The sequence below is a fragment of the Phalacrocorax aristotelis genome, chromosome 11 (genome assembly GCF_949628215.1).
Source record: "Phalacrocorax aristotelis chromosome 11, bGulAri2.1, whole genome shotgun sequence".
In the NCBI taxonomy this organism is placed as follows: Eukaryota; Metazoa; Chordata; class Aves; order Suliformes; family Phalacrocoracidae; genus Phalacrocorax; species Phalacrocorax aristotelis.
Window position 1 is genome coordinate 24,541,118 of NC_134286.1, and position 22,213 is coordinate 24,563,330.

General features: G+C 62.1%; 1 protein-coding gene across 2 annotated transcripts; it reads left to right on the forward strand.

The window, feature by feature from the left end:
* The first annotated feature begins 3,886 nt into the window (after positions 1 to 3,886).
* Positions 3,887 to 20,517, forward strand: TSC22D3 (TSC22 domain family member 3). 2 transcript variants are annotated; one of them, XM_075106447.1, is made up of 3 exons: positions 3,887 to 4,354; positions 18,586 to 18,637; positions 19,234 to 20,517. In XM_075106447.1, the coding sequence occupies exons 1-3, from the start codon at positions 4,032 to 4,034 to the stop codon at positions 19,477 to 19,479; spliced, it is 621 nt and encodes a 206-aa protein (XP_074962548.1). In that variant the 5' UTR covers positions 3,887 to 4,031; the 3' UTR covers positions 19,480 to 20,517. The 2 variants fall into 2 exon arrangements, with proteins under 2 accessions (XP_074962548.1, XP_074962547.1); XM_075106446.1 differs by lacking the exon at positions 3,887 to 4,354 and adding an exon at positions 18,038 to 18,232.
* The last annotated feature ends 1,696 nt before the right edge of the window (positions 20,518 to 22,213 follow it).

The following is a 22,213-nucleotide window of genomic DNA, read 5'->3' on the forward strand; positions in this document are numbered from 1 at the left end:
GGCTTCTCTCATCTCCTGGGGGTCCTGCAGAGCTCAGGATAAGGCATCTGTTTGTGGGACACCAGGAAAAGCAGGACAAGGTGGGCCAGCAGCTCACCAGGTCCCCATGAGGAGTACAAGGATGCAGGCAGCAATCCCCATGTCCCACCATAGCATTCATGCTCCTGCTTAGGCAGGAAGGGGGATGAGGCCCCCTCTCACCAGCCACACGTGGTCCCCCCCAGACTGCCCACCTCGTCCCCCCCCGCGTGGCTGGCGGCTGACGTCAGGCAGCAGATGCATCCTGTGCCCAGCAGGCTGGAGTGGGGGTGGCACCGGCGGGCGCCTGCAAATATCACGGCTGCTGACGGCTCTGGTTATTCTTAGCACCCCGCGGAGGCGCAGGGGGTCTGCCTGGCAGCGTGGCCAGGAACCAGCGGGCTCCCCTGGAGCAGATGGCCCGGCTACATAAACCGGCTCCCTCCAAGGCACCAACAGGGAAGGGATGGGGAAAGCGGCATGGCCCTGCCTGGCACTGACCCAGCTGCAGCAGGCATCTGCAAGAGGAGGGGGTGGCTCTAGAGACAACCCAAGATCAGGACAGGGTGCAATCTCCTCTCCCAGACCCCCCCAGGGAGGGTTGTCCCAAAGTGTGCAAGGGAAAGATGGGCTGTGCCTGCAAAATCTGGACAGAGCCTGCAGCTTGCAGCTCCCAGACAGGCAGCACATGGCATGGGTCTCCCTGCAAAGAGAGGAGTAAGCCGCTCAGCCCACGACTGGCACGGAGCTAGCTGAGCCCAGGTCCCTCCCACAGCCCCACACATTTCCCCCTGTGCTCTCCTTCCCAGCCCATCACCCCCTCCAGCCAGGGGAGGCTGCAGGAGAAGCAGGGGCAGGCTGGGGTCCCTGCACTGAGCTGGGAGCAGAGCACCCCACATTTCAGCCAGGAGAAGGGACTCCCATTTAGAGCCAAGAGAGTGACGTGGAGCCTATCTCCATGCAATGCACCGGCTGAATCGTGCCCTGCTCTCCCAGTCTGCACCAGCCATGAGTCCTCACTCCCTCTGGCTTGCTGGCCTGTGCTGGCCATGCCTTAGTGCTGGCAGTGCCTCTCCCTGTGTCCGGGGTGCAGGCTGTCTTGCCTGGGGCACAGAGCAGCTGGGTGCCCTTGAGGAAAGCGGGTGTGCGGAGCTGCGGGCAGAAATCAGCACTGTCCCAGTCCTGAGAACAGCAGGACCCAAAAAGGCCAGAGCTAAACATAGGAAACCTACTTTTCAGCTGTCGCTGCCAGCAGCGGGGCTGGATGCCTGCTCCCGGCTGATAGCCTTGTCCCATCACGTGGCTCCAGGATCTGGGGCTTTAGGGAGCCCGTCGTGGCTTGCAAGGCTTGCAAGCAAGAATGTGGCAGCCCATGACATGTGCTGGTTGCAGATAAGGAGCGAGGAGCTGGTGGCCGGGGAGTAGCAGGGCTGGAGGGTGGCAGCCCTCCCCATGGCAAGCGTGCTGGCTTTGGGGGTGCCCCAAGGCGCACCTCCCGGGGTTGCTGGTGGGGCTGCGGGCCAGCGGCCGGAGGGTGGAAGGAGCCTGCAGGAGCCGCCGACCTGCACCCCGGGCTCCTTCCAGCAGGAAGGAGGTGATGCGAAAACAGCGGCAGCCCTGAAACGCTCCAGGACAGGCTGCGGGGACGGCAGCCACGCGAAGGAGCCGCGGCCTCCCGCAAGCGCCGGGAGGCACCGTGCGCGGCCCGGTGGGGCACCGGCGCGGGGGCGAGCGGGACCCCGGGCCTTGGGGGCGGTGGAACGGCAGAGCCGGGGCGCGGGAGGGGCGCGGAGGGGCGGCCGTGTCCTACCCCCTGTGCCCACGAGGTGGCAGCAGCCTCCCGCGGCTCCCGCCGGGCACCCGCCCCACAGCCCGCCCCACGGAGCCCGCCGTGGGGCACAGCTCCGCCCGGGGCCACCGCCCGCAGCCTGCCGGGGGCACCAGGCAGGAGCCCCCTCCCCAGCTTACGGGGCCGTTTTCCAGCCAGAGGGGCGGAAGAAAGGAAAGGTCAGAGCCCTGCTGCTCCCGTGGGCCCTGGCAGCAGTGGGGTCACCCAGGGACCCCCTTGCCAGCCCCCTGCCAGGCTGAGCCGATGCTGCCGGCACACCCTGCGCGGGGCAGATCGGCAAGGGTCGGCTCCCCTTCCCTCCCGTGGGGCTCAGACCCTCAGCGACCACAGTAAAGGGTGAGGAAGCACCTCGAAAACAGTCCTCAGCATCCACCGGTGCCACAGAGAGAGGGGACACCCCTGTAGCAGCCTGTGGGTTGCCTCTCCTTCAGGAACTCGCCTGGTTCCAGCACCATCCTAGGGCTGCCAGTGACCCCCACCCCATGCCTGGACCCCCTGCTAGTGCCACCTCGGCTGGCAGGGCCAAATCCTGGCCTGTCCCTGGGACTGCTGGATTGACACGAAATTAAAAGTGCTGCCCGGACGTCTCCTTGGCAGCTTTTACAGCTGTTTATCCATGGTAGATGTTGTCTTCTGCCTTCCTTGGTTACTAATGGACTGGAAAGTACTTCATCCTCATGTGACGCGAATGCATCTTCCTCCTTCTTGCCAAATAGGGAACAGAAATGTTTATTGAACACTTCTGCCTTCTCTTCAGCGGCATTAGCTGCCCTATTAACAGCTCGTGCAAGCGCCGCTCTGCCGCCAGGATCCCTGCTGTCCTGGTGGTTTTGGTGGTTTTGCCCTGCTGGATTTTGACCTGGTTTATCTCTTCTTATCAATTCTGTGCACTTCAGACCCGCTGCTGTCCTCCGATTGCTGCTTCCTGCAAGTCCTTCTGCCTATCAAGCCATTTGCAGTTCCTCTGTACAGACCTCCTCCTGCTGCCTTCACCTCTCCTCCTGCCCATGGTGGGCTTTTAAAAGCCCACCACTGCCTTCACCTCTCCTCATGCCCACTCCTGACCTCGAGCAGCTCTTTCAGATCCTTGGCCAACCCTTCTTCAGCAGCTCCCTGTTGTTCTGTCCAGATGTTTTCCTCTCCGAGGGGGTGAGGGATCTCCCAGCTGGCTCGGAGGGTGATGGCAGCCCAGCCCAGCTTCCACCCTGCACATTGTCCACCCTCTCTCACCCTGTTTCTGCATGTGATCCTTAGCTGGCACCTCAGCACCCTCTTGTTCCTCATCCCGGGTGTCACAGCCCAGCCATCCCCATGTCTCTGCCAGTTTTGTCCCGTGTCCCAGCACGATTTGCCCCAACCGCTCTTCACCAGCCCACAGAGATCAGCGTGGCTCACTGACAGCAGAGGTGCTCCCACTGGGGTGCAGGAGTGGCAGGGAAGTCACTTTTCCCCCTCTGCAGAAATTTCCTTTCCCCCTTGCGTACCCCCAGAGCCCCCAGCACTCTGCAGGCAAATCGAAACTGCCCCGCGTCCTTGGCCGCCCTGGCTCTATACGCACGCATTCCACCTGTGCCTTTTTTTGGCTCTGGGTTAAGCAGCTCCCAGCCACAGCGGTGCTGTGGGTCACTTCAGGCCTCTCGGCCACCATGGGGGCTTTTCTCCCCCCCTTCCCCTCTTTTCTGCCTCTGCTCCGGAGCCACACGGGCTTTTGCGTGCCCCTGCTGTGAAGCCTCAAGGGTTGATATCGTGGCCACGCTCCAGCCTCCCTGAGCCCCTCTGCCCCCCCGCCGGAGGCACAGAGAGGGGCAGGGGTGTCCCCGCCAGCGAAGGCAGCCCCTTGCCACCCCTCGCCACCCTCTCCAGGGCCACCTCGAGGGTCGCCAGGTGGGGTCCGCGCACCCCCCCCAGCTCAAGGCTGCCGGGGGGGGGGCAGAAGGCACCTCGGGGACCCACGCGCGGCGTGTGCCGGGGGCAGGACCGGCGAGGGGGCGGGTGCCGGGGGGGCGGGCGGCGGAGCCGGGGCGGGGCGGGCGGCGGGGCCGGGGCGGGCGGGCGGCCGTACGCGGCGCTCGGCAGCCGGGCGCGTCCTGCCGCCGCTCGCCCTCCGCGGCCCCGGGAGCGGCCCCGGTTGCGCCGCCGTGGCAACGCGCGGGGGGATCCCGGGATGTCCTCGTCGCCCGTGGAGGAGTGCCGGTCGCCCGTGGGGCTGGACTGCTGCAGCTGCTGCCTGGACTTGGCCAACCGGAGCGGGCTGGAGGAGGGGGCTGGGGGCGAGAACAACAACCTGGGCAGCCCCACCGTCAGCAGCTTCCGGCAGCTGCAGGAGCAGCTGGTCGGCAAGAACCTCAACACCGACAAGCTGAGCTCCATCATGCGCCAGGACTCGCTGGAGCCCGTCGTGCGGGACCCCTGCTACCTCTTCAACCAGGGCATCTGCAACAGAAACATCGACCAGACCCTGCTCTCCATCCTCCTGCTCTTCCACAGGTGGGTGTCACCGATGGATGCCGAGGGGCTCCCGTGCGCTGGACGGCCCTGGAGCTGGACCCGGGTTGGCTGTGTGCTCGGAAGCTGGCCGCTGGCAGTGTGGGGACAAGACGTGGGGCCTGCAGACCCTCTGGGCTGGCAGGGGCAGGGGGACCCACGGGACCCTGGGGCTGGGTAGGGTGGCAGTGTTGGGGGTTTCTAGGTGGGGAGAAGCACTCAGCCGCGCATGGCAGGGAGCCCGGTCTGCCCGCCATGGGTGGTGCCAGCCCAGTCCTGGGTGCAGGTCTGGGTGGCTCTGCCCCATGATGGACAGCGGTGCCCCTCTGTTGGTGCCCTGTTCTGTCTGGGCAGCGACAACCACCTCCAGCTGTGTGTCTTGGCCCCTGGATTCTGTGTTCATCTCCCTGGCTACATCTTGCCCACAGACATTGCCTGCAGGGGCATGGGCAGTGTCCAGCTTCAAACAGGCATCGTCCTCCTAGTCCTGCATGGAGAGGGGCAGCTCATTACTTGGGAAACAGCTGTGGTGCCTCTAAAGCCACCTTTAAAGTTAGTGAGCAACTGGGTAGGGAGTCAGAGAGTCCTTTTGCCAGGTCCTGCTCTTTCAGCAGCTTACCTGTCCTTCCCTGGAGTAAACTGAGTGGAAACAGATTTGGCCTGGGTGGTGTTTCCCATCCCTGGAAAGCGTCTCTGCCCCTGACCAAGCTGCTCCCCCTTGGCTCAGAGCAGGCTGCTCTGGGACGGGGCCATCTGCACCCAAGCAGCGGGATGTGCTTGGGGCTGGTCCCATCCACTTGCCAGAGGGCTGGGCTTTACCCTGTCAAGGCTGGGGAAGTCAGGAGTACGGGGTCCCTCCCTGCTCCCCTGCTCTGGCATTGAAGGCCGAGGAGACTGAATGGGGGGTCGTGGGGTTGCCGCCCCACAGGGTCTCCAGCCCTCATGAGGGGGACCTCAGGGGCGGGGAGGGGACAGAGCTGTCTCAGGTCCTGCTCTGGTGCCTCCAGCTCTGCAGTGGGGCTGACCCTGGTGCCCGGCCACCCTGGAGGGCTGGTGAGGCAGCCTGTGCTGTTGGCTGGCAGGCCCTGGGCTCTCCAGCTCGGCCTTGGGCAAGCCGAGCTGGACCAGGGGGTGCCGCAGGGAGCCGGAGAGTGGTAGCACCCAGAGCTGTCTGTGCCTTCAGCAGGTGGGAGATATCCCCCCCACTCCCAGGGCTGAGGGGACATGTGGCCCATCAGCATGTATGTGGCAGGCATCCATCTGCACGACTGGCAGAGCAGGCAGCGGCTCTGGGGCTCGCTCCTCTGCCATGAGTGGGGTAGCATGCAGGTGGGGCATGCGGCAGCACCCACACATTTGCAGACACCTCACAATCGCCTCCCCTCCCTGCATGCGCATGCACCTGTGGGCATGCTCCTGGGCTGTGCACGGGTGTGCAAGCCACCCTCCACTGCCTTCTCCTGATGCGGGGAAGCAGGTGGACTCACACGTGGCTGCCCCACGCGTGCAAGCCACCCAGGCGATGCACGCACGCCTCCTCGCCCCAGCCAGCGTCTCACACTGAGCAGGCTGCTCCCACTGAGCCATCCTCAGCGGAGACGCTCTTCCTGCACTTACATAACTCTGAGCTGCCGCTCAGGTGGGAAAGGAGGAGCTGGGACATCCGCCAAGGCACCCGGCACCCGGCACCCGGCCTGGGCTCCTGGCTGCACGACGAGCAGCAAACCCACCCAACCGGGAGGAAAACGGGAGTGAGAGATTTCCGTTTGCTCCAGGAGGCTGCAGCCAGTTGGCATCATGGTTGGAGAGGGGAAGCGAGGCACCTTCCCCAGTGCGGGCTGCCGGGGCTGCGTGTCAGAGCCAAGCATCCAGGCTGCTCGCCCGGGGAGGCGGTGACAGTGCCCGTGGGCGAGAGGCGGGCAATGTGGGCATGGCTTGCTGCTTTCAAACTCGTCCCTGCTGGGGCAGGAGCCACAGTGCTCCTGGCAAGCATCGGTCCACCCTGCTGAGGTAGGGAGCGAGCAGAGGTGCCGGGGGACCTCGGTTTCTCCCTCTCTGTGCCCCTCAGTGCCCCTTGCTGCAGTGCCCAAGCCTGTCCTCCGTGCACTGGTGTGAGTTGTGTCCCGAGAGGCTCCGAGCATACCTGTTTATGACAGGCTGTGCCACAGTGTGGTGCGAAGCCCTGGTGTCCCTCCATCACACCCTGCTTCCAGGCACCCAGCTGCCAGCCTGTTCTGGAGACTCCTTGGGTGATCCCCCTTTGCCCTTGGGTGGCACGGCGCGTGGGAGCCGAGGGGCACAGCCCCTCGCACTGATGGCAGGTGTGCCTACACCTGTGTTTGCTGTTGTTTTGCTCCAGCCTGAACTTTCTCCTCCTGGGGAATGAGCCAAGATACCCAAGAAATGATAGCATACAAAGCAGGGGATTGTGGGTGCCAGAGTACACCCCGATAACAGGCCTGATAAGGGCACCCTTGCAGCTGGCACCAGGGAACCTGAGCAGGTTTGTGCCCCTTGTTCTAGATGATGTGCTCCTATACTGGCATGGGAAGAGGGAGAGGTTGTGTGGATGCGCACACTTGTGTGTGGCTGAAGTCCAGCATGGCACAGGAGGACCAAGCAGCTGCATCTGGAATCCAGGTCTGGCTCTGGGGCTGTTGGAGATAGTTCATCCCATGATGGATCAAGCCCTGGTCTCTGCAAGTCAGGGTCAGATTAGTGCTGGGGGTCTTAGATAACCTACATTCAGCATTTCCAGCCTGTCTCTTGGGGCTTCCCCTGGCTGGGTGGTCCCTGCCAGGGTCTCCATGCTCTTTGCTCACTGCAGGGATGCTGTGAGGGATGCACAAGGTAGGGATGCTCTGGACCAATTTTCTCCAGGGCTGACACTCCTGCAGAAAACCTTCCTGCTCGGGATCCTATTTAAAAAGGGCTTCTCCTCTCTGTGCCCTCACATTGGGCATCAGGAACTGCTCTCCAAGGAGACCTGGACAGCTCCAAGGGGCCAAGCTTGCACGGAAACACCAGGTAGAGGGAGGCCAGTTACCTCCATGCTGGCTGGGTGACGCATCTCCGCACAGAGGCCAGCACTGTGGGCAGAAACGTCTCCACCGTCCCTCCACAATGCCAGTGTTACCCCAGGATTGCTCATCCAAGACTCAGGTGTGAGCCTGACCAAGCGTGGGCTGGGGAGAGCAGCCCCATGACTGTGTGGCACCTCTCCTGGGGCTGTGGGGGCTAAGGGGAGCTGGTGACATGGGAGGGGGTCAGTGCTGCAGGGGGAGAGCACCTCCCAGCTGCATACTGGCATGTGATTCAAGCAGGGCCCCGCCTGCCTCTGAGGTGGGGAGAGGAGATACGTGTCAAACCGCTCGCCCACATCAACCAGCCCGTGCCAGCTCTCCTTGCCCAGGCTCTCCTGGATAAGATCTGGCAGCCTGGTCAGCCTGTGCCCCGTCCCGTTCCAGGCAGCAATGGGATATCTCTGCCCAGCCGGACTCTCTCAGGGCACTGCAGGACCTTCTGCTCCACCGAACAGGGTGAGCAATGACCCATCCTTGGGTCTGAGCTGTGAAAGGGAATGGGGACCACCTTCCCCCAGGTCCTGCGCAAGCCAAGGAAATTGCAAGGAGGTGGGGGAGCACTGTGCTGCACCAAGAGGCTGGGGGAAGGATGAATCAGGGCGGGAGAAGCTGGGCAACACTGCCTTTCCCACCATAAGGTCAGGCCAGTGAGCAAGAGATGCCCAGGCAGCTGTGCCAGGGTGGCATTTGTGGCATGGCACCATTTGTTCCCATCCATCGGGTGTCACTTTGTGGCAGCGATGCAGGAGGAGGAGATGGAGCCAGGGCTTAAAGGACATCCCAGGGCGGTGGGGCTGGGGAGCACATTCCTCCTGCTGACCGAGTGGGCTGGAGCAACAAGGAGGCATTGACAGGGAGAGGGGCCGCGCGGGAGCACGTGTGAGCGTGAGAGAGGTGTGGGTGTGAGACTGGAGAGCCATCCCGCCGGCCGCTCTGCCCTCCCCAGCCCTGCGGGGCAGGTCTGCCCGGGGAGGTGGCTGTGAGAGCCACCCTTCCCACCCGGGACTGGTGCACCGGGTATTTGTTTGCTATGCTCTCGTGGGACAGCGTTGCACGTGGCCTGACTCGTGTCTTGTAGCGTGGTTTGCAGACTGGCAAGGTGCTGGGGAGCTTTTGCTTTTGTAGCAAGAGCCTTGGCTCCGGGGAGTAGCTGACCTTGGCGTGCCCAAATCCTCCCACTGCCTGGAGGGTGCCAGGCAGCCAGTCTGCTGTGCCCGCCTTGGTTTCCATCACAGGCATCCTGCCACCCTGGGACCCCACCCCGTGACCCAGCAGGCTTCAGGGCGATGTCCCTGCAGGCCAGGCTTGCCGGGGCTCCTGGCTGGGGAAGCCCAGCAGCACTGGGCTCAGCCGTGGCACACCACACTTGGCACCATGCACCATACCTGTCCCTGCCTGATTCTGTGAGACCCAGCTCCCTCCAGCAAGGAGAAGTCCCAGCATGCCCTGGAACACAGGAGAGTCCTGCTCAGCACCTCCAGCCTGAAGGATTAAACCATTTGCCCCATGCCACATGTCTGTGGCCAAGGGGGCCTGGCACAGCTGAGCTGAAGTCTAACGATGATAACGCCAGCTACGCAGAAACCCATCACCTCGGCCTCCTGTGGATGCTGCAGCACTGCCTGTGTGCCAGGGCATGTGCCCTGCTCCGAGCAGGCAGGGTGTACGTGTCCCAAGGGCGGGCAGGGATGGGCAGCGCTGCCCCATGGGGAAAATGCTGGCCAGGTTTTATTTCAAGCTTTGAACTTTAGGTGTGGAAAAGGTTGGAGTTGGAGCAGGCTACAAGGGTCTGCCCTGGTCCCAGCATTGTGCTCCCCCCTTCCCTGGGGCCGCATGGCCCTATTCTGGATGGTGTTGAGGCCACTAATGCTGAGCTCATTTGTGAGTTGGGGCTGGGACTGCACACAGGGGAAGCCTCTTACAGCCTGGCCGGCATCTCCGCTCCCACCGGGGCACACGGCACAGACACAGGTGCTGTGCGCAATGTCTTTGCAGGCGTGCTGTGCCCCTGGTGTGCTCCTCTGTGCTGGGACCCAGTGCTACCTCCCAGCACAGAGAGGGTTAAAGCCGACCCTGTATTTTGGGGGAGCACCATGACCTGTGCGGGACAGAGGGGTTCAGGGCACTTATCGGCAGAAACTGGCAGATGCATGTGTGCACAGGGGATGTGACAGTGGCGTGTGTATACGCACTGTAAGGTGGCTGCCAAGGGGAGAGAGGGTCCGGACGGTTCCTGCCCTTGGGAAGTGACGGAGACCCCATTTGCAGAAGGCAGAGGATACCCCGGGCTGTGTGGCGGGGCAGGGTGAGGGCTGGAGAGATGTTAAAGGCCGCAACCTGTCCTGAAGCCATGCTTTGCTGATGAGCTCCAAGTTATATTTATCCAGGTGCTGCACATTACTGGCTTCAGGATAGGAGTTCATCATCCTCTCTGTGTGCTTAGAGAGAGAGAGATAGATTTGAGGGGCTTTTGCTGCAGGATGATTCCAATGGCAGAGCAGAAGCCCTGGGCCACTCCCTGCCCTGCTGACCCCCTGGCCCAGGGGTTAGGTGTGAGCCAGTCCTCACCACCCCCTGCCTGCGACTCCCCTGGGGATCGCAGCCCTGCCTAGGTGGGCAGTGGGGTGGCTGATGCCATGGGGCAGGACAAGACATCCCCGTGGCCTCAAGTGAAACCATCCCTGTGATCCCCCCATGGCATGGAGCAGATCTGCTCCAGGCAGTTTGGAGGCAGGGGACAGTCTCAGGTTGTCCCAAGGGTTGGCACGAGCCAGGTGACGGCTGGCAGCCAAGGCCAGGCACACAGAGGGCCGTGGAAGTGCCACAGGTACATGTCTCGCCGGCAGCTTATTGTCTTTCATGTTGTTATTGTTCTGAAATGTCAGCAAGGGAAGGGTTTTAACAAAGTGTCCCTCGTTCAAAATGCCCAGGATTCTTCGCAAAGGCCAGGCAGGGTATTAATAACCAGCTCTGCTGAAACTGTGCAGTCCCAGTGCGCGTCCTTGCCTGACCTCCTGCGGAGCGGCTGGCTCACACACCGGCAGAGTTCGGCTCCTTTCCCACTCCTGACCCATACCAGGTTGTGTCTGGCTGGGCTTTGCACCCCCCTGCTGGGTCCAGCCAGCCGGCTGTGGGGAAGGTGCGTCGAGGGGTGGCTGGGGCTCGCCCTGAGCATGCCTGTCGGGCCAGGCAGGAGAGCACAAAGCTCAGGCACCTTTGAAAGGGGAAGGTGAAGGAGTCAAGGGTTTCCTTGAATGTGGGTTAGTCTGGGCTGGAAAAGCAGCTTTTGGTTGCACAGGGTGCCAACACACTGCTCTCTCACAGCTTCCCAGCCTCTGTCCTCTCATTATATAATGAGCTGCCTTCCAATTAGTGATCCAGGCCCTCCCGCACGCCGCAGGGCAGCAGCTGCCAGTGCTGAGCGTGGCTCCGGAGCGCCCGCTCCTGCCTGTAAACTGGCCTGGGATTTCTTTTGGTGGATGCTGGAGGCCCTGCCTTGGGGTTCCTCTCTCTGGCTGGGGATCTCCAGAAAAGCCAGCTCCATGCCAGGCAGGGGCTCAGGGATCCCCTGCCTGCCACGCATTCTGGGGTTCAAGGTTACTGGGTGGCCCTGGTGTTGCAGGGGGTCCCTTCAGCATCACAGCCACCTCTGCTCTGTCCCCAGTTCCCTGAAACCTGGCCGGAGAAGGGCAGCTAGGATCTGGGGACGATACACCTGGGACTGTCTGAGATGATACAGTGGCCTATGAAACAAGGACAGGCCTGAAGTTCACAGCCTGGGCTGGCAGGAGACCTGCGGGATAGGTCATGGCTAACCAAGGGAGGTAATAACATGGAGTTCAGTTACAGGACTCCACCCCACAGGGCCCGTGGGTGTGAAATGCTTGCTCTGCAGAGAGATTTGTGGATGAAAACTCTGCTGAGGGTTCAGTACGCCCATCCTCCCTGGGGCTGGGCATCCCTAACCCGCCAGAGGCAGGGAGTGTGGCCAGGGACCAGCTCTGCTCCCCTCCCTACTGCAGCCAGTCACAATGCTTGTGGCAACACCACAGGTTTTTTGCTGGGCTGTGCCACACCTGACACCTTCCCCTCCGGCATGCTGTGGTTGTGGGACCCTGCACAGGCCAGGTGGGCAGCAGGGCGGCGAGGTTTGCTGCATGGCCCCTGGCAGGGCGCCTGCTGGGGCGGCCCAAGCTGTGCAGGCAGTAGCGTGGGGCTGGTGTCAACAACACAGGCAAGGCAGGAGGATGGGCTGCACAGTCCGGGGCTTGTAATAAGCAGATCAGCCCTTTTTCCTCTTCCCCTCCTACCCCAGCATGCCTGGGGAAGCCATGGCTTCGGGGGCTTCCTATGTACAGCATCGCAGACAGGGCTGTGCCAGAGCCGGGTCATCTCTGACCTCCCTCCTCGCAATGCTGCTGGGGGCTACCAGCTGCTACCAGGGCGTGCTGGGTGGGGGGCACGGGAGGAAGAAGGGGGGCTGGTGAAAAAGTTAGAGAAAGAAAAATTGCAGCTCTCAGCAGGCCGGCTCTGGGGTGTGCACTCGCATGCCAGAAAACACAGAACTGGGAGTACAGCCAAGTACCTTTATCAGAGGAAGCAGGCAGCCCAACAGCTGGACAAGGGAGCCTGCCAGGGCTCCCTCCTCCCACCCCACACTGCCTCCAGCCCAACAGGTTGGAGGAGTCCCCGCTCCGCAATCCCTGCCAGTGCCCCGCTGCCCTGTGGGGGTGTTAGCCGTGTCCCCTGCCCACAGCTCCTGGCACTCCTCAGGTCCCTGCTGCCCATGGGAGCTTGCTCTGCCTCTGTCAGTGGTGAAGAAAGGGAGTACAGGTTCCCCATCGGCCTTCCCTGATTGCAAATCCTTCCTGGGCTTCCCCAGCATTGCAGAAGCCATGACCGCCCTGTACAGGTTTCCCCATTGCTCTGGTGTTCCCTAGCCCTGGGGCTGGGACTAGGTCTAGCAAAGCCAGCAGCACTGACTCTGCAGGGAGGGGCTTGCCTTACGGATGTACCCAGGAGGGGTTGCCCTCTGCTCTGGAGCAGCGCATGCCTTGCATGAAGGGATTTATAAGCCCTCCAAGCTTCTGGTGAGCACGAACCAGATTCCCATGTCACAGGGATCCTGGCTGCATGAGGCCTGCATGGTGCCACGCAGGCCCTGGAAGGCACTGTCTGAGCCAGGGGTAGTGCCAAGTCTGCAGTTAACAGCTTGGCCAGGACACCGTCGGGATGAGGAAGCCAAGAGCTGGCCAACTGGTGTGCTCCGGCAGCCGGCAGCTCTGGTCCCACAGCCCTTGGGACTGGCACAGCAGCCCCATGCCAGCACTGTAGGGCAGTCAGGTGCAGTTTCGGATGCTGGGAGTGGGACTGCAGAGTGGGACAGCAGATGACACAGCTGCTTGTTTGCCTGTGTGCAGCCCCCTGGCATTACCTCTCCCTCCCCAGCACCAGGATTGGGCTACCGGGCAAGACTGGGGGCTCCACAGACCTGTCCCACACGCAGACCTTCCCACCATGGCTTCCCACAAGCCTCAAACATCACCGTGGTCCCTGGCCACCCCTCCTTCAGTTCCTGCAGGGCACGGCTGGCCCTGGTGCTGGCACCCCCAGTCCCCTTGGCTTTCACAGCCCCAGCTGCAGGATTTCAGGCTGTGAAAGGCAGAGTTTTTCTAGCTGCGTGTTTGCAAGAAGTGGCTTTTCCTCTCCCCCTCTGCTCTGACCCTTTGAGCTGGAGATCTGGCTCCGCAGAGCAGCCTGGGCAGCTTTGGCTCTGCGCCTTTCCCGTATTGCTCTCCAGTGTCTCCGAGGCCAGGCAATACACATTTCCCACGCCTTAGAGCTTCTGAAGGGCCTTCCTCCCATTGAACGCAGTCCTTGGGAGAGAGCAAGCCAGGAATGCTGCCACAGAGCAGCAAGAATGGCCTGGAACTGGGGGAGAGCAGAGGCTGAGGAGCCAGGACTGCTCCTGCAGCACTGGCTGTTCCTCCAGCTCCCACCAGCAGCTGGCAGGGCGAGGGCATCCTTTCGTGTGTGGCACCACAGTACCTTGCATGGGCTCAGTGCACAAGGCTCAGTGTGATAGCACATCTCGTCCCTGGGGTTGTGGGCATGGGGCCGTGTCCTCTGACCCACAACACAGTGTGGGTGTGGGGTGCCAGGAGGCGAGAGATGATCCCATCATCCTGCTCCTTGTCATCCCTTGCTCCAGCCAGGCTTAGCCCTGTGGGAGGCTGCAGCCCAACTGCATTCATGCTTCTGTGTCCTGTTGCAGAGGAGGGGATGGTCACTAAAAGTCATCCCGGTGATCAGGGCTGGCATCTCTGGGCTGGGGCACAGGCTGTGTGTGGGCTCACCGAGAGGTTGCTAGCAGGTTTGGGGTATCCTGCAGGGCCATTGATAGGGGTGACACCAGCAAATAGCCATTTCACCACATTTCACCACATCTCCTAGACGCTCAGTGACAGCCACGGGTTTTTTTTTCCCCCCAGAAAGTGCAACAATTACTGTCACAATTACACTGTATCGTGGCTGCTGTTATTGTTCCCAAAATAACCACAGGCACGAGCCAGAGCCCTGCCTGACGAGCCTCCCATAGCTGCACGCATGAGGCAAGACCTGCCATGCTGCTGCCCCAAGGATGTAGCTCGCACCACTGGCCCCTCTTGCCCAGCTTACTCCAAGGCACCCATCACCACGACCTCTGGTGCCGCAGGGTAGCAGCAAGTCCGTGGTCCCCTGCGCTTTAGGAAGAGCAAGGAGGGATATTGCCCACCCTGCTCTGCTGCTGCCTGGCGCTGAAGGAGCTGGAGTGGGGCGGTGGGAGAGGAAGCAGATCCCAGCAGCCCTGCTGGAATAGAGCCAGCAGCCCAGCAAGGCTGTCTGCTGGGGCCACGGGGGGCTGGGAAAGGGCCCCCCACTGCTCGGGGCACAGCTGGAGCCCCACGCAGAACTCTGCTGCTCTGGGAGGCATTTGGACAGCCCACAGGGGCTCCCATACAGATCCCTGGGGAGAGCCAAGCACAAACCGGGGGTCCAGCAGAGAGCTGCGAGCTGCTGCTCCCGCCTCTGAGGTGCCAGTTGGGCTGCACTGGGGCCGTGCCGTGGGCTGGAGGTGCCTCCCCCCTGCACAAGGGGACAGCTGGGCTGCCCCCACGCCGCACTGCCGACACCATGTGTGTATGCACGGGTGTGTGTCTGCGTCAGCTGTGAGTCAGGGCAGCATGTGCATGTGCAGGGGGAGGTATCTGCAGTGCACATGCAGGATGCATTGGCATGCATGCAGGAGGGCGTGCTTGTAGGGTGTGCATGTGCAAGTCCACGTGCATGTGTGTGCAGGACTCGCACGTGTGTGCATGAGTGTACGGGTTGCAAGGTGTGCCCGTGTTTGCGTGCACCCAGCAACATATCCAGGGTGCCTGCAGCAGAAGCCTCATCCCCCAAGTGGATGTGCAGGTGAGGGGCTGCAGGGGGTGGGCTGCCTCCCTGCTGAGGCTGTGCCAGGGAGAGGAGGCAGGCCCTGTTCCCAGCATCACCTGCCCCCGCCGAGAAGGCTGCCTTAGGATTCCTCATTAATTAAGTGCCAGGAAGGAAAAAGAAAGCAGAGTCTTCTGCACTTCCATCCCTAAAAAGCATTCCTCTCCTGGGGGTCTTATGGAGGAGGGCAGCATCCTTCCCAGCCTCACAGCTGGGAAGCCTGCACCCCAAGCAGTGATGGCCATGGTCAGGGCTGTGCAGGGCTGGGAAAGACCCCAGGAGGGGCAGCAGGGAAGTCAGCGACTTACTTTTGTTTATTTTTGCAATAGTCCAAGCTCCATGGGAAAAATACTGGAGGTGACAGAGCTGAAGCAATTTCCTTCCAAAGTACTGTGCTGCTGCACTTCCCCACTTTGCTCCAGCAGCTGTGGAACTCGCCAGCTTTTCCTCAGAACTTGGTACTTGAGTGCAGTGTTGGGAAGGGTCCGGGCAGGGCCAAGGACCCTGGAGACATGGGGGCAAGAGCCTTGAGCCAGGCTCCGGTCTGTCTGTCCTGAAGCCTGTGGTCCCTGGCACTAACAATTTAGGGCTTTCCTTTGGGAAGGGGGCTGGGCCAGGTCTGCAGGTGCTGTAGCACAGTAGATGGGGAGGTGGGGAAACTGAGGCATGGCTGCCAGGGCTAGGGGCAGGCTGAGGTCTGCCCACCCTACCTCCATGCTGCTCCCCATCTCTGTGCAGGAGACAGAAGGTGGCACAACCAGTGATGAGCCCAACTGTGGGAGAGAAAATGCCTCTCCCCTTTTCCCCTCTACCCTCTCCACACTGAGATGGGCACCTTCCCTGAACTGCGATGGGAAAACGAGTCACAGGACCCCCGGTGTGGGTGGCCTGGGCTTGTCCTGGCCAAGGGGACAGAGCTGTGCCCCGTGTCCCGGGTGCTGCCACCCTGCCCACCACCAGCCACCCTGGGGACAAGCGCACACAGAGCGCCTTTCATCCGTCCGTGGAGGGGGGCAGCTGCCCGCTCCCCGCTCAGCACCCGCGCGGCTCAGGGTGGCACGCTGGCCCGCCAGCCCCTGAAAGGGATGATTGAGCGTGGCTGAGGTCATCTGCCCCGCGTGTTTACCCCATGCCCGTGGCCCCGAGATGCGGCCAGCACCCAGGCTGTCCCTGCCACCCGGCGGGCCAGGGGGACGTGGCTGCGGGCAGAGCTGGCATTGCTGCTGGAGCGCTGGGCTGCCACCGGGGAGCAGAGGGGCTGGAGAGGGGTGGCAGGCGCTGGCATGGCCTTCCGGCCGCCATACTCCCCAAGCCTCTTCAGGAGGAGGGACTGGTGAGTAAGCTCTGGGCGCAGGGAGGGTGGGGGGGACATGTGCCATCCCTGGGGCTTGCAGGGGAACAACCCCTGCTCAGCCCCTGCCCAACAGCTTTGCATGGGCCAGGCTGGTGCTGGCACGGGGGTATGTGCAGCATCCCTCCCATAGACGGAGGGACCAACAGGTCCCACATGTCCCCCTGCAGGGAGAAGCACCCTTCCCGTGTGCAATCCCCCCACTGGGGAGGAGAAGATGCTTTCAAACCTGTGTGTCTTGGGGCACCTGCACATGCCCAGCCATGGTTCATGGGCAGCACAGTGTGTGACACAGGGTGCCCGTGTCCTTTGCCGCTCAGGTCCTCATCCTGCCTGGGGAGGTAGGGGTGTAATTTTCTGGGGAGTAAACTGGCAGGGCCTTGCTCTAAGGAGCAGCCATGCTGCACTGTGCTACAGTTTGCCCTTCTGATGGGGAAATATCCCTCTGCTTACCCTCAGCCCTTTCCCCAAGGAAGGGGCATGGCAGCATGCCCACCAGCCAGGGGCCTTTGGGCCGCTCCCCATGCTGGCACCCACCAGCCAGGTGCCGGGCACCGTCAGCATCCCCTGGTTCAGGGTGTTTGGGGTCCTCTGTAGAATCTCTGGGGTGCACATGCCCATACCAGCACTAATGCTTTCTCACTTGCTGCGCAGTGGCACGGACTTTCTCGTGGGCTCTCGGTCAGCATCAGCACCCACCCTGGCTTGCAAAGGACAAGCCCTGCGGGGCCGGCGACAGTGGGGGGACTGCCCGGGTGCTGGGCAAAGTCCACCAGGTCCCGGTCCGAGAGCAGGGATAAGCCCTGGAGCTTAGGGCAGCCGAGCCCAGGGGGAGCATCACCCACGGTGGGCAATGCCAGCCCCAGCCCCCCCATGTCGGTAGGGGCGTCCTGGGGGAGACCTTGCCTCCGCCCACGGTGCTTGCACACGCGTGTGCACACGCGGGGAGGCCGCTCCGCGCAAACTCAGCGCAGAGCGGCCTGTGCACCCCCAGCATCCCCCCGACACCATGGCGCGCCCCAAGCTCCCTCCCCGCGCAGCTCGGAAGGCAGCACGGAGGGGCTGCAATGCCGGCCGTGCCCGCGGGGCGGCGGCCCCCCCCGGCCGGAGCGCGGGCCCGGTGCGGCGGAGGCTTATGCAAGGGCGGGGCGGGGCCGGCGGGCGGCCCCGCGCTTGTTTTGCACCCCGGCGTTTGTTTTGCACCCCGGCGTTTGTTTTTTTGCACGCCGGTATTGTTGTTCTCTCCCGGGTTTGTTTTGCACTCCCGGTTTTGCTTTGCGCGCCCATGGCTGCCCCTGTTCCTTCGCCCCCCTCTTGCCCCCCGGCGGATCGTGCTGTGCGGCGTCCTGCAGGGGTGCACCCCAAATGCAAAGCGTGTGTCCTGTTTTTCCCAGTCCCCACAAGCACAGGGATGGGGTGCTGAGGCATGTGGGCTGCGGGTGAATGTGGGGTGGTGGGACGGATGCGGTGCCAGGGCGCTGGGTGCAGAAGGCAGGGGTGTGCAGGAGTGAGTGTACAGATTAGAGGTGCAGACTCGCGAAGACACAGTACTGGGGGGGCAGCCGTCCTGTACTGGGAAGGGGCCATGCTGTGCTGGGGTGAAACTGGGAGGCGCAGAGGGGCAGCAGTGGGGTGCAAGGGTGCTGTGCCGGGGGGTGCAGTACCGAGGGACCGAGGCGCAGCACCGGAGCAGCCCCGGGCGCGGCGCTGTGGGGCGGGGGGCGGTCCCGGCCGCGCTGGCACCTCCCGACGGGGCGGGCGCCGCCGATATAAGTGGGGGCGGCGGGGGGGGAGCTGCAGTGTTCCCTGTTCTGTCTGGTGTGGTCGCATCGCTCTCGTAGCCGTAGCCATGAGCACCGGCATGTACCAGTCCCCCATGGAGGTGGCTGTCTACCAACTCCATAACTTCTCCATCTCCTTTTTCTCCTCCCTGCTTGGGGGGGACGTGGTTTCCGTGAAGCTCGACAACAGGTAGGGGTAGCCCCGGTACCGGCCGCGATCCGTCCCGCCGTTTTTCGCCGCGGCCCGGGGCGGACCAGCGCGTTGCTGCTCGGGGGGGCCGGGTGCTTTGCCCTGGGTGAAGAGGCGTCGCGGTGCATCGGTGCCCCGGGAGAGCCCGCTGCATTGCCCCTGCTGAGGGGGGTCCATGTGCATTGTTGCTCTGGAGGGGAGGGGACGGATGGACCGGTGCCCTGATACCCAGTGAAGGGGGAAGCCCCGGTGCATTGCAGCCTGGGGTGGGGAGGTGTCCTGGTGCATGGATCCCTGGGGAAGGAGGGGCTCGGGGGCTCGCTGCTAACGCTCTGCTTTCTGCTCTCTTCCAGTGCCTCCGGAGCCAGCGTGGTGGCCATCGACAACAAGATCGAGCAGGCAATGGTGAGCCGCAGTGCTGCTCCCCCCGTGCCCCTCGATCCGTGACACCCCCTCCCCGGGTGGGGTGCTCTTGCTTAGGGGGGTCCCCACACCCCGGGTGGGTGCTCTGCCCGGAGAGGGGCATCTCTGCTCCCCAGCCTATTGCTGGGCAGAGCAGCTCCTTTGTCTGGCTGCTGCAGCTGGCTGAGCTCATTGGCTCCAGCAGCGCCGCAGTGCGCAGGGAGCCTGCCGAGGGGGGATCTGGGAAGGACCCTCCGGGGACATGGGGGTGACCAAGCCAGGCCCCATGGGTGATAGGAAGCTGCAGCCTGCCAAACCGCCAAGGGAGGGGGGATGTGGAGCTGGAGAGTGCCTCTAGAGGCAGCGAGACCTGGGAGATGGGCATCCTGAGGGATGCTATGGATGCTGGGGGGACTACACTGGGTAAGCACCGAGCCCTGGCATGGGTGCTGAGGGTGGTGTGGAGAGGGACGGCCCTTAGGAAAACAGCTTTTGTGGCACTTGGCGAGTGGCAGGGGGCAGAGCTGTGTGAGGCAGGGTGGGAGCAACCCCCAGGGCATAACCGTTAATTGACCAGTCTCTTCAACCATCTTTTGCAGGATCTTGTGAAAAATCACCTGATGTATGCAGTGAGGGAGGAGGTCGAGGTCTTAAAAGAGCAAATCAAAGAACTGTTGGAGAAAAACTCTCAGCTGGAGCGTGAAAACAGCCTCCTGAAGACCCTCGCCAGCCCTGAGCAGCTGGAGAAGTTCCAGTCCCGGCTCCCCACGGAGGTCTTGTGCCTGGAGGAGCAGAGCCCTGGGGCAGCTGCCCCGGCCCAGCACTCCGGGGGCTCTGCGGTGTAAGGTGGCTCTGTCCTTGGGGTGGGCAGAGCCACAGAACTCTTTCTACTTAATCTCCTGCAAAATCGTTTCCGCCTTCATCTCACACGAAGGACTGCCAGACCCCGGCGCTGAGCCGCGCCCGCCCTGGGCAACCCTGGCCAGCCAGCAGAGCCAGTGGCTGTCTCCTGCATGAGGATGCTCTTTTGCGAGGGAGACGCGGGCAGCTGACACCTCCCCATCCAACCCGCCATGTGCCAGGAGTAAATCTGCAGCCTGCCCGTCCCAGGCTCTGCTGAAACCTGGGCGTCTGCAACACCCTGCCAGCGCCAGGTGGCCTTTGGCACTTTAATGGGAATCCACGGTTGGAAGGAGCGTTTGCTGAGTCCTGTGCCTTTGCTGCGCTGTGCTGGGGGGGTCTCTTTCTGGCAAAGCCTGATGTTGGAGGAACACCGTCGTTTAGTGAGCAATGCAGATTTGTACCACTCGCCACCCAGGAGCATGCTGGAATCCAAACCTGACTGAGCAGCACCGGTGGTGGCAGTTGTGGTCTAGTGCATGGCTGTATGCACATCAGTGTGGGGATTACAAGGAAAAAAAGCTTGTTTTATTAGTTTGGGCATCTTCTGTAGCTGTATCTATGTATAAATACATGCATGAGCAGTGCCCACAAGGCTGTGGGGTGCCCTGCTCTGGGCCAGCCGTGCCCATCTCTGTACAGCTGAGGGATTCAAGGCAAGACTGGAACAGCAAGCGGCTGTAACTAGGTGGCCAGCACTGTGAGCAGCCTGAAGGAGGGGATGGATTCACCCCTCTCTGACATGCACCGTGACAGAGCTGTGCGGCAGCGCTGGGAGGATCTGGACTGACTGGTGGGCAGAGCCATGACAGGGGCTGTGCTCCAGCCTGCTGGCTTGGGGGGAGCTGGCCCATGCTCCTGGGCTCCCCACCTTCCCTGGCCAGCTCTGAGAAGTGACGGGACGTCCCTTTTGACGTCGGAAGCGGTGATACAGTTGTGTAAATCTAGGTAGAAATGGCAATAAACTCTACTTTTTATATGAATGTGTGCCCCAAGCTGTGTGTCTTTGCCTGGGAAGGGTGAGATGCTGGGGAGAGGGGGGTGGCGGGGTGGGGCAGATGGGTCGCTAGGTAAGGGGCTGGGGCTTGCTGGTATGGGACTGGTGAGGACACTGTGCTGCAGACCTGCTGGGGGCTGGGCTGGTGCTATTTCCTAGCTGGGAAAACCTGGCAGCTCCCCACCTTTGGGAGAGGGGGGTGGGGGGTGTCAGTTCCCCCTAAACCACCCCGGTTGAGCCAAGATGGGATTTTGGAACTGTGAGAAGGCATCCTCTGGGGGGCTGGGTGTGTTGTAGGGAAAGGTGCCCTGAGCCTGCAGGTGTTTGTCCTCTGTGTCATGCTTGTGACCAGAAGTGTGTGCAGGGCAAGCAGGGAGGAGGCTCTTCCCAGGCTGTGTGGAGTTGTATGCATCCACAGCACAGCTCTGGTCTTCCTCTGGTGTTTTTTTCTCTTGCTTTATACAGACATTATTGATTTTTTTTAAAACCATCTTGAAACACAGAGTGAGGGTCAGAGGATGGGTCAGCTAAATTGGACAGTGCTGGATGGGGGCTGAGGGTGCCGCAACCCTATCTTATAGTACAGCCAGCCTTGGATTCAACCCCATGGGGTAGGTGGGAAAGGGCAAAAAAAACCCCACAACCCTGGAATCATAGAATCATTAAGGTTGGAAAAGACCTCTAGGATCATCAAGTCCAACCCTCCACCTCTGGGGTTGCTGGATGGCTATGACATTTGGGTGAGGGTCAAAGGCTGGTGGGTACCTGGAGAGCCAGGAGGTATGTGGCAGAGCCCTGGGCTGGCATGATATTTGAAGCTAGGTGCAGTATTAGCCCTTGGGGTTTTATACCCCAGACACAACTCCTCAGCCAGCTGGAGACATCCCCAGCCCAGTGCAGGGGGCCGGCAGTGCCACAGGCCCAGGGTAGCTGGAAGGTGGCCTTACCCTGTGTTGCCAGCAGCACTGCTTTAGAGGTCTGCTGTAGTGGGGCCGCTCAGCCCCAGTCTGATGTGAGTCACAACCATGCTGGGGAACTGAGGGTGGTTGGCTCCCTGGAAACGCTGGGTAAACAGCAAAACACACGCCACAGGGGCTCGAAACCGTTACAGGGTGTCTGTCCCCTCCCTGTCCTGTCAGACCCAGGGCTGGGACCCAACCGCAGCCTTACGCAGGCAGCTTTACAGACATTAGTGCAAGGGCTCAGCGTGCCCATGAGTGTGTAAGTACCAGGTGTGTGATTGCTTTCCCTGCTGAGTGCGTGTGCAAACAGGTTCAGGCACCCCCATACCATGCAAATACGCATCCTTTGCACATACAGGCATTGCAGCAAGCTGGGGGCACACATGCAGCGCACCCACAGTGCTGCCAGTCTCTTGGGTGGTGCAGCTTCTCCAGGAAGGGCTGTCCCCCAGGGCAGCTGGATGCCACCTGTGTTTGCAGTGGCTGTTTCGCTATAGTAGGTGTTAGGGGTGCTACTGGGCTCCCAGTTGCTGGGAAACTGTCTGCCCATCCTTCTGCACCTCTCCAGCTGGGGCAGGTTTGGGCTGCAGTGATGAGCTCTGTGGCCCATCTAGCCTTGCTGCACTGCACACACTGGCTGCATCTGAGGGATGCAGTGATGGTGTTTGGAGTATGGAGCCCTGTTAGCTACCTTTCCCAGCCCTCTGTCCTGTCCCCATG

Bases quoted from the DNA above. Each gene is read 5' to 3' on its own strand.
- TSC22D3 (XM_075106447.1), top strand. From the start codon at position 4,032: ATGTCCTCGTCGCCCGTGGAGGAGTGCCGGTCGCCCGTGGGGCTGGAC. The intron at 4,355-18,585 runs GTGGGTGTCACC...GCTCTCTTCCAG, and splicing joins ATCCTCCTGCTCTTCCACAG to TGCCTCCGGAGCCAGCGTGG. The intron at 18,638-19,233 runs GTGAGCCGCAGT...CATCTTTTGCAG, and splicing joins ACAAGATCGAGCAGGCAATG to GATCTTGTGAAAAATCACCT.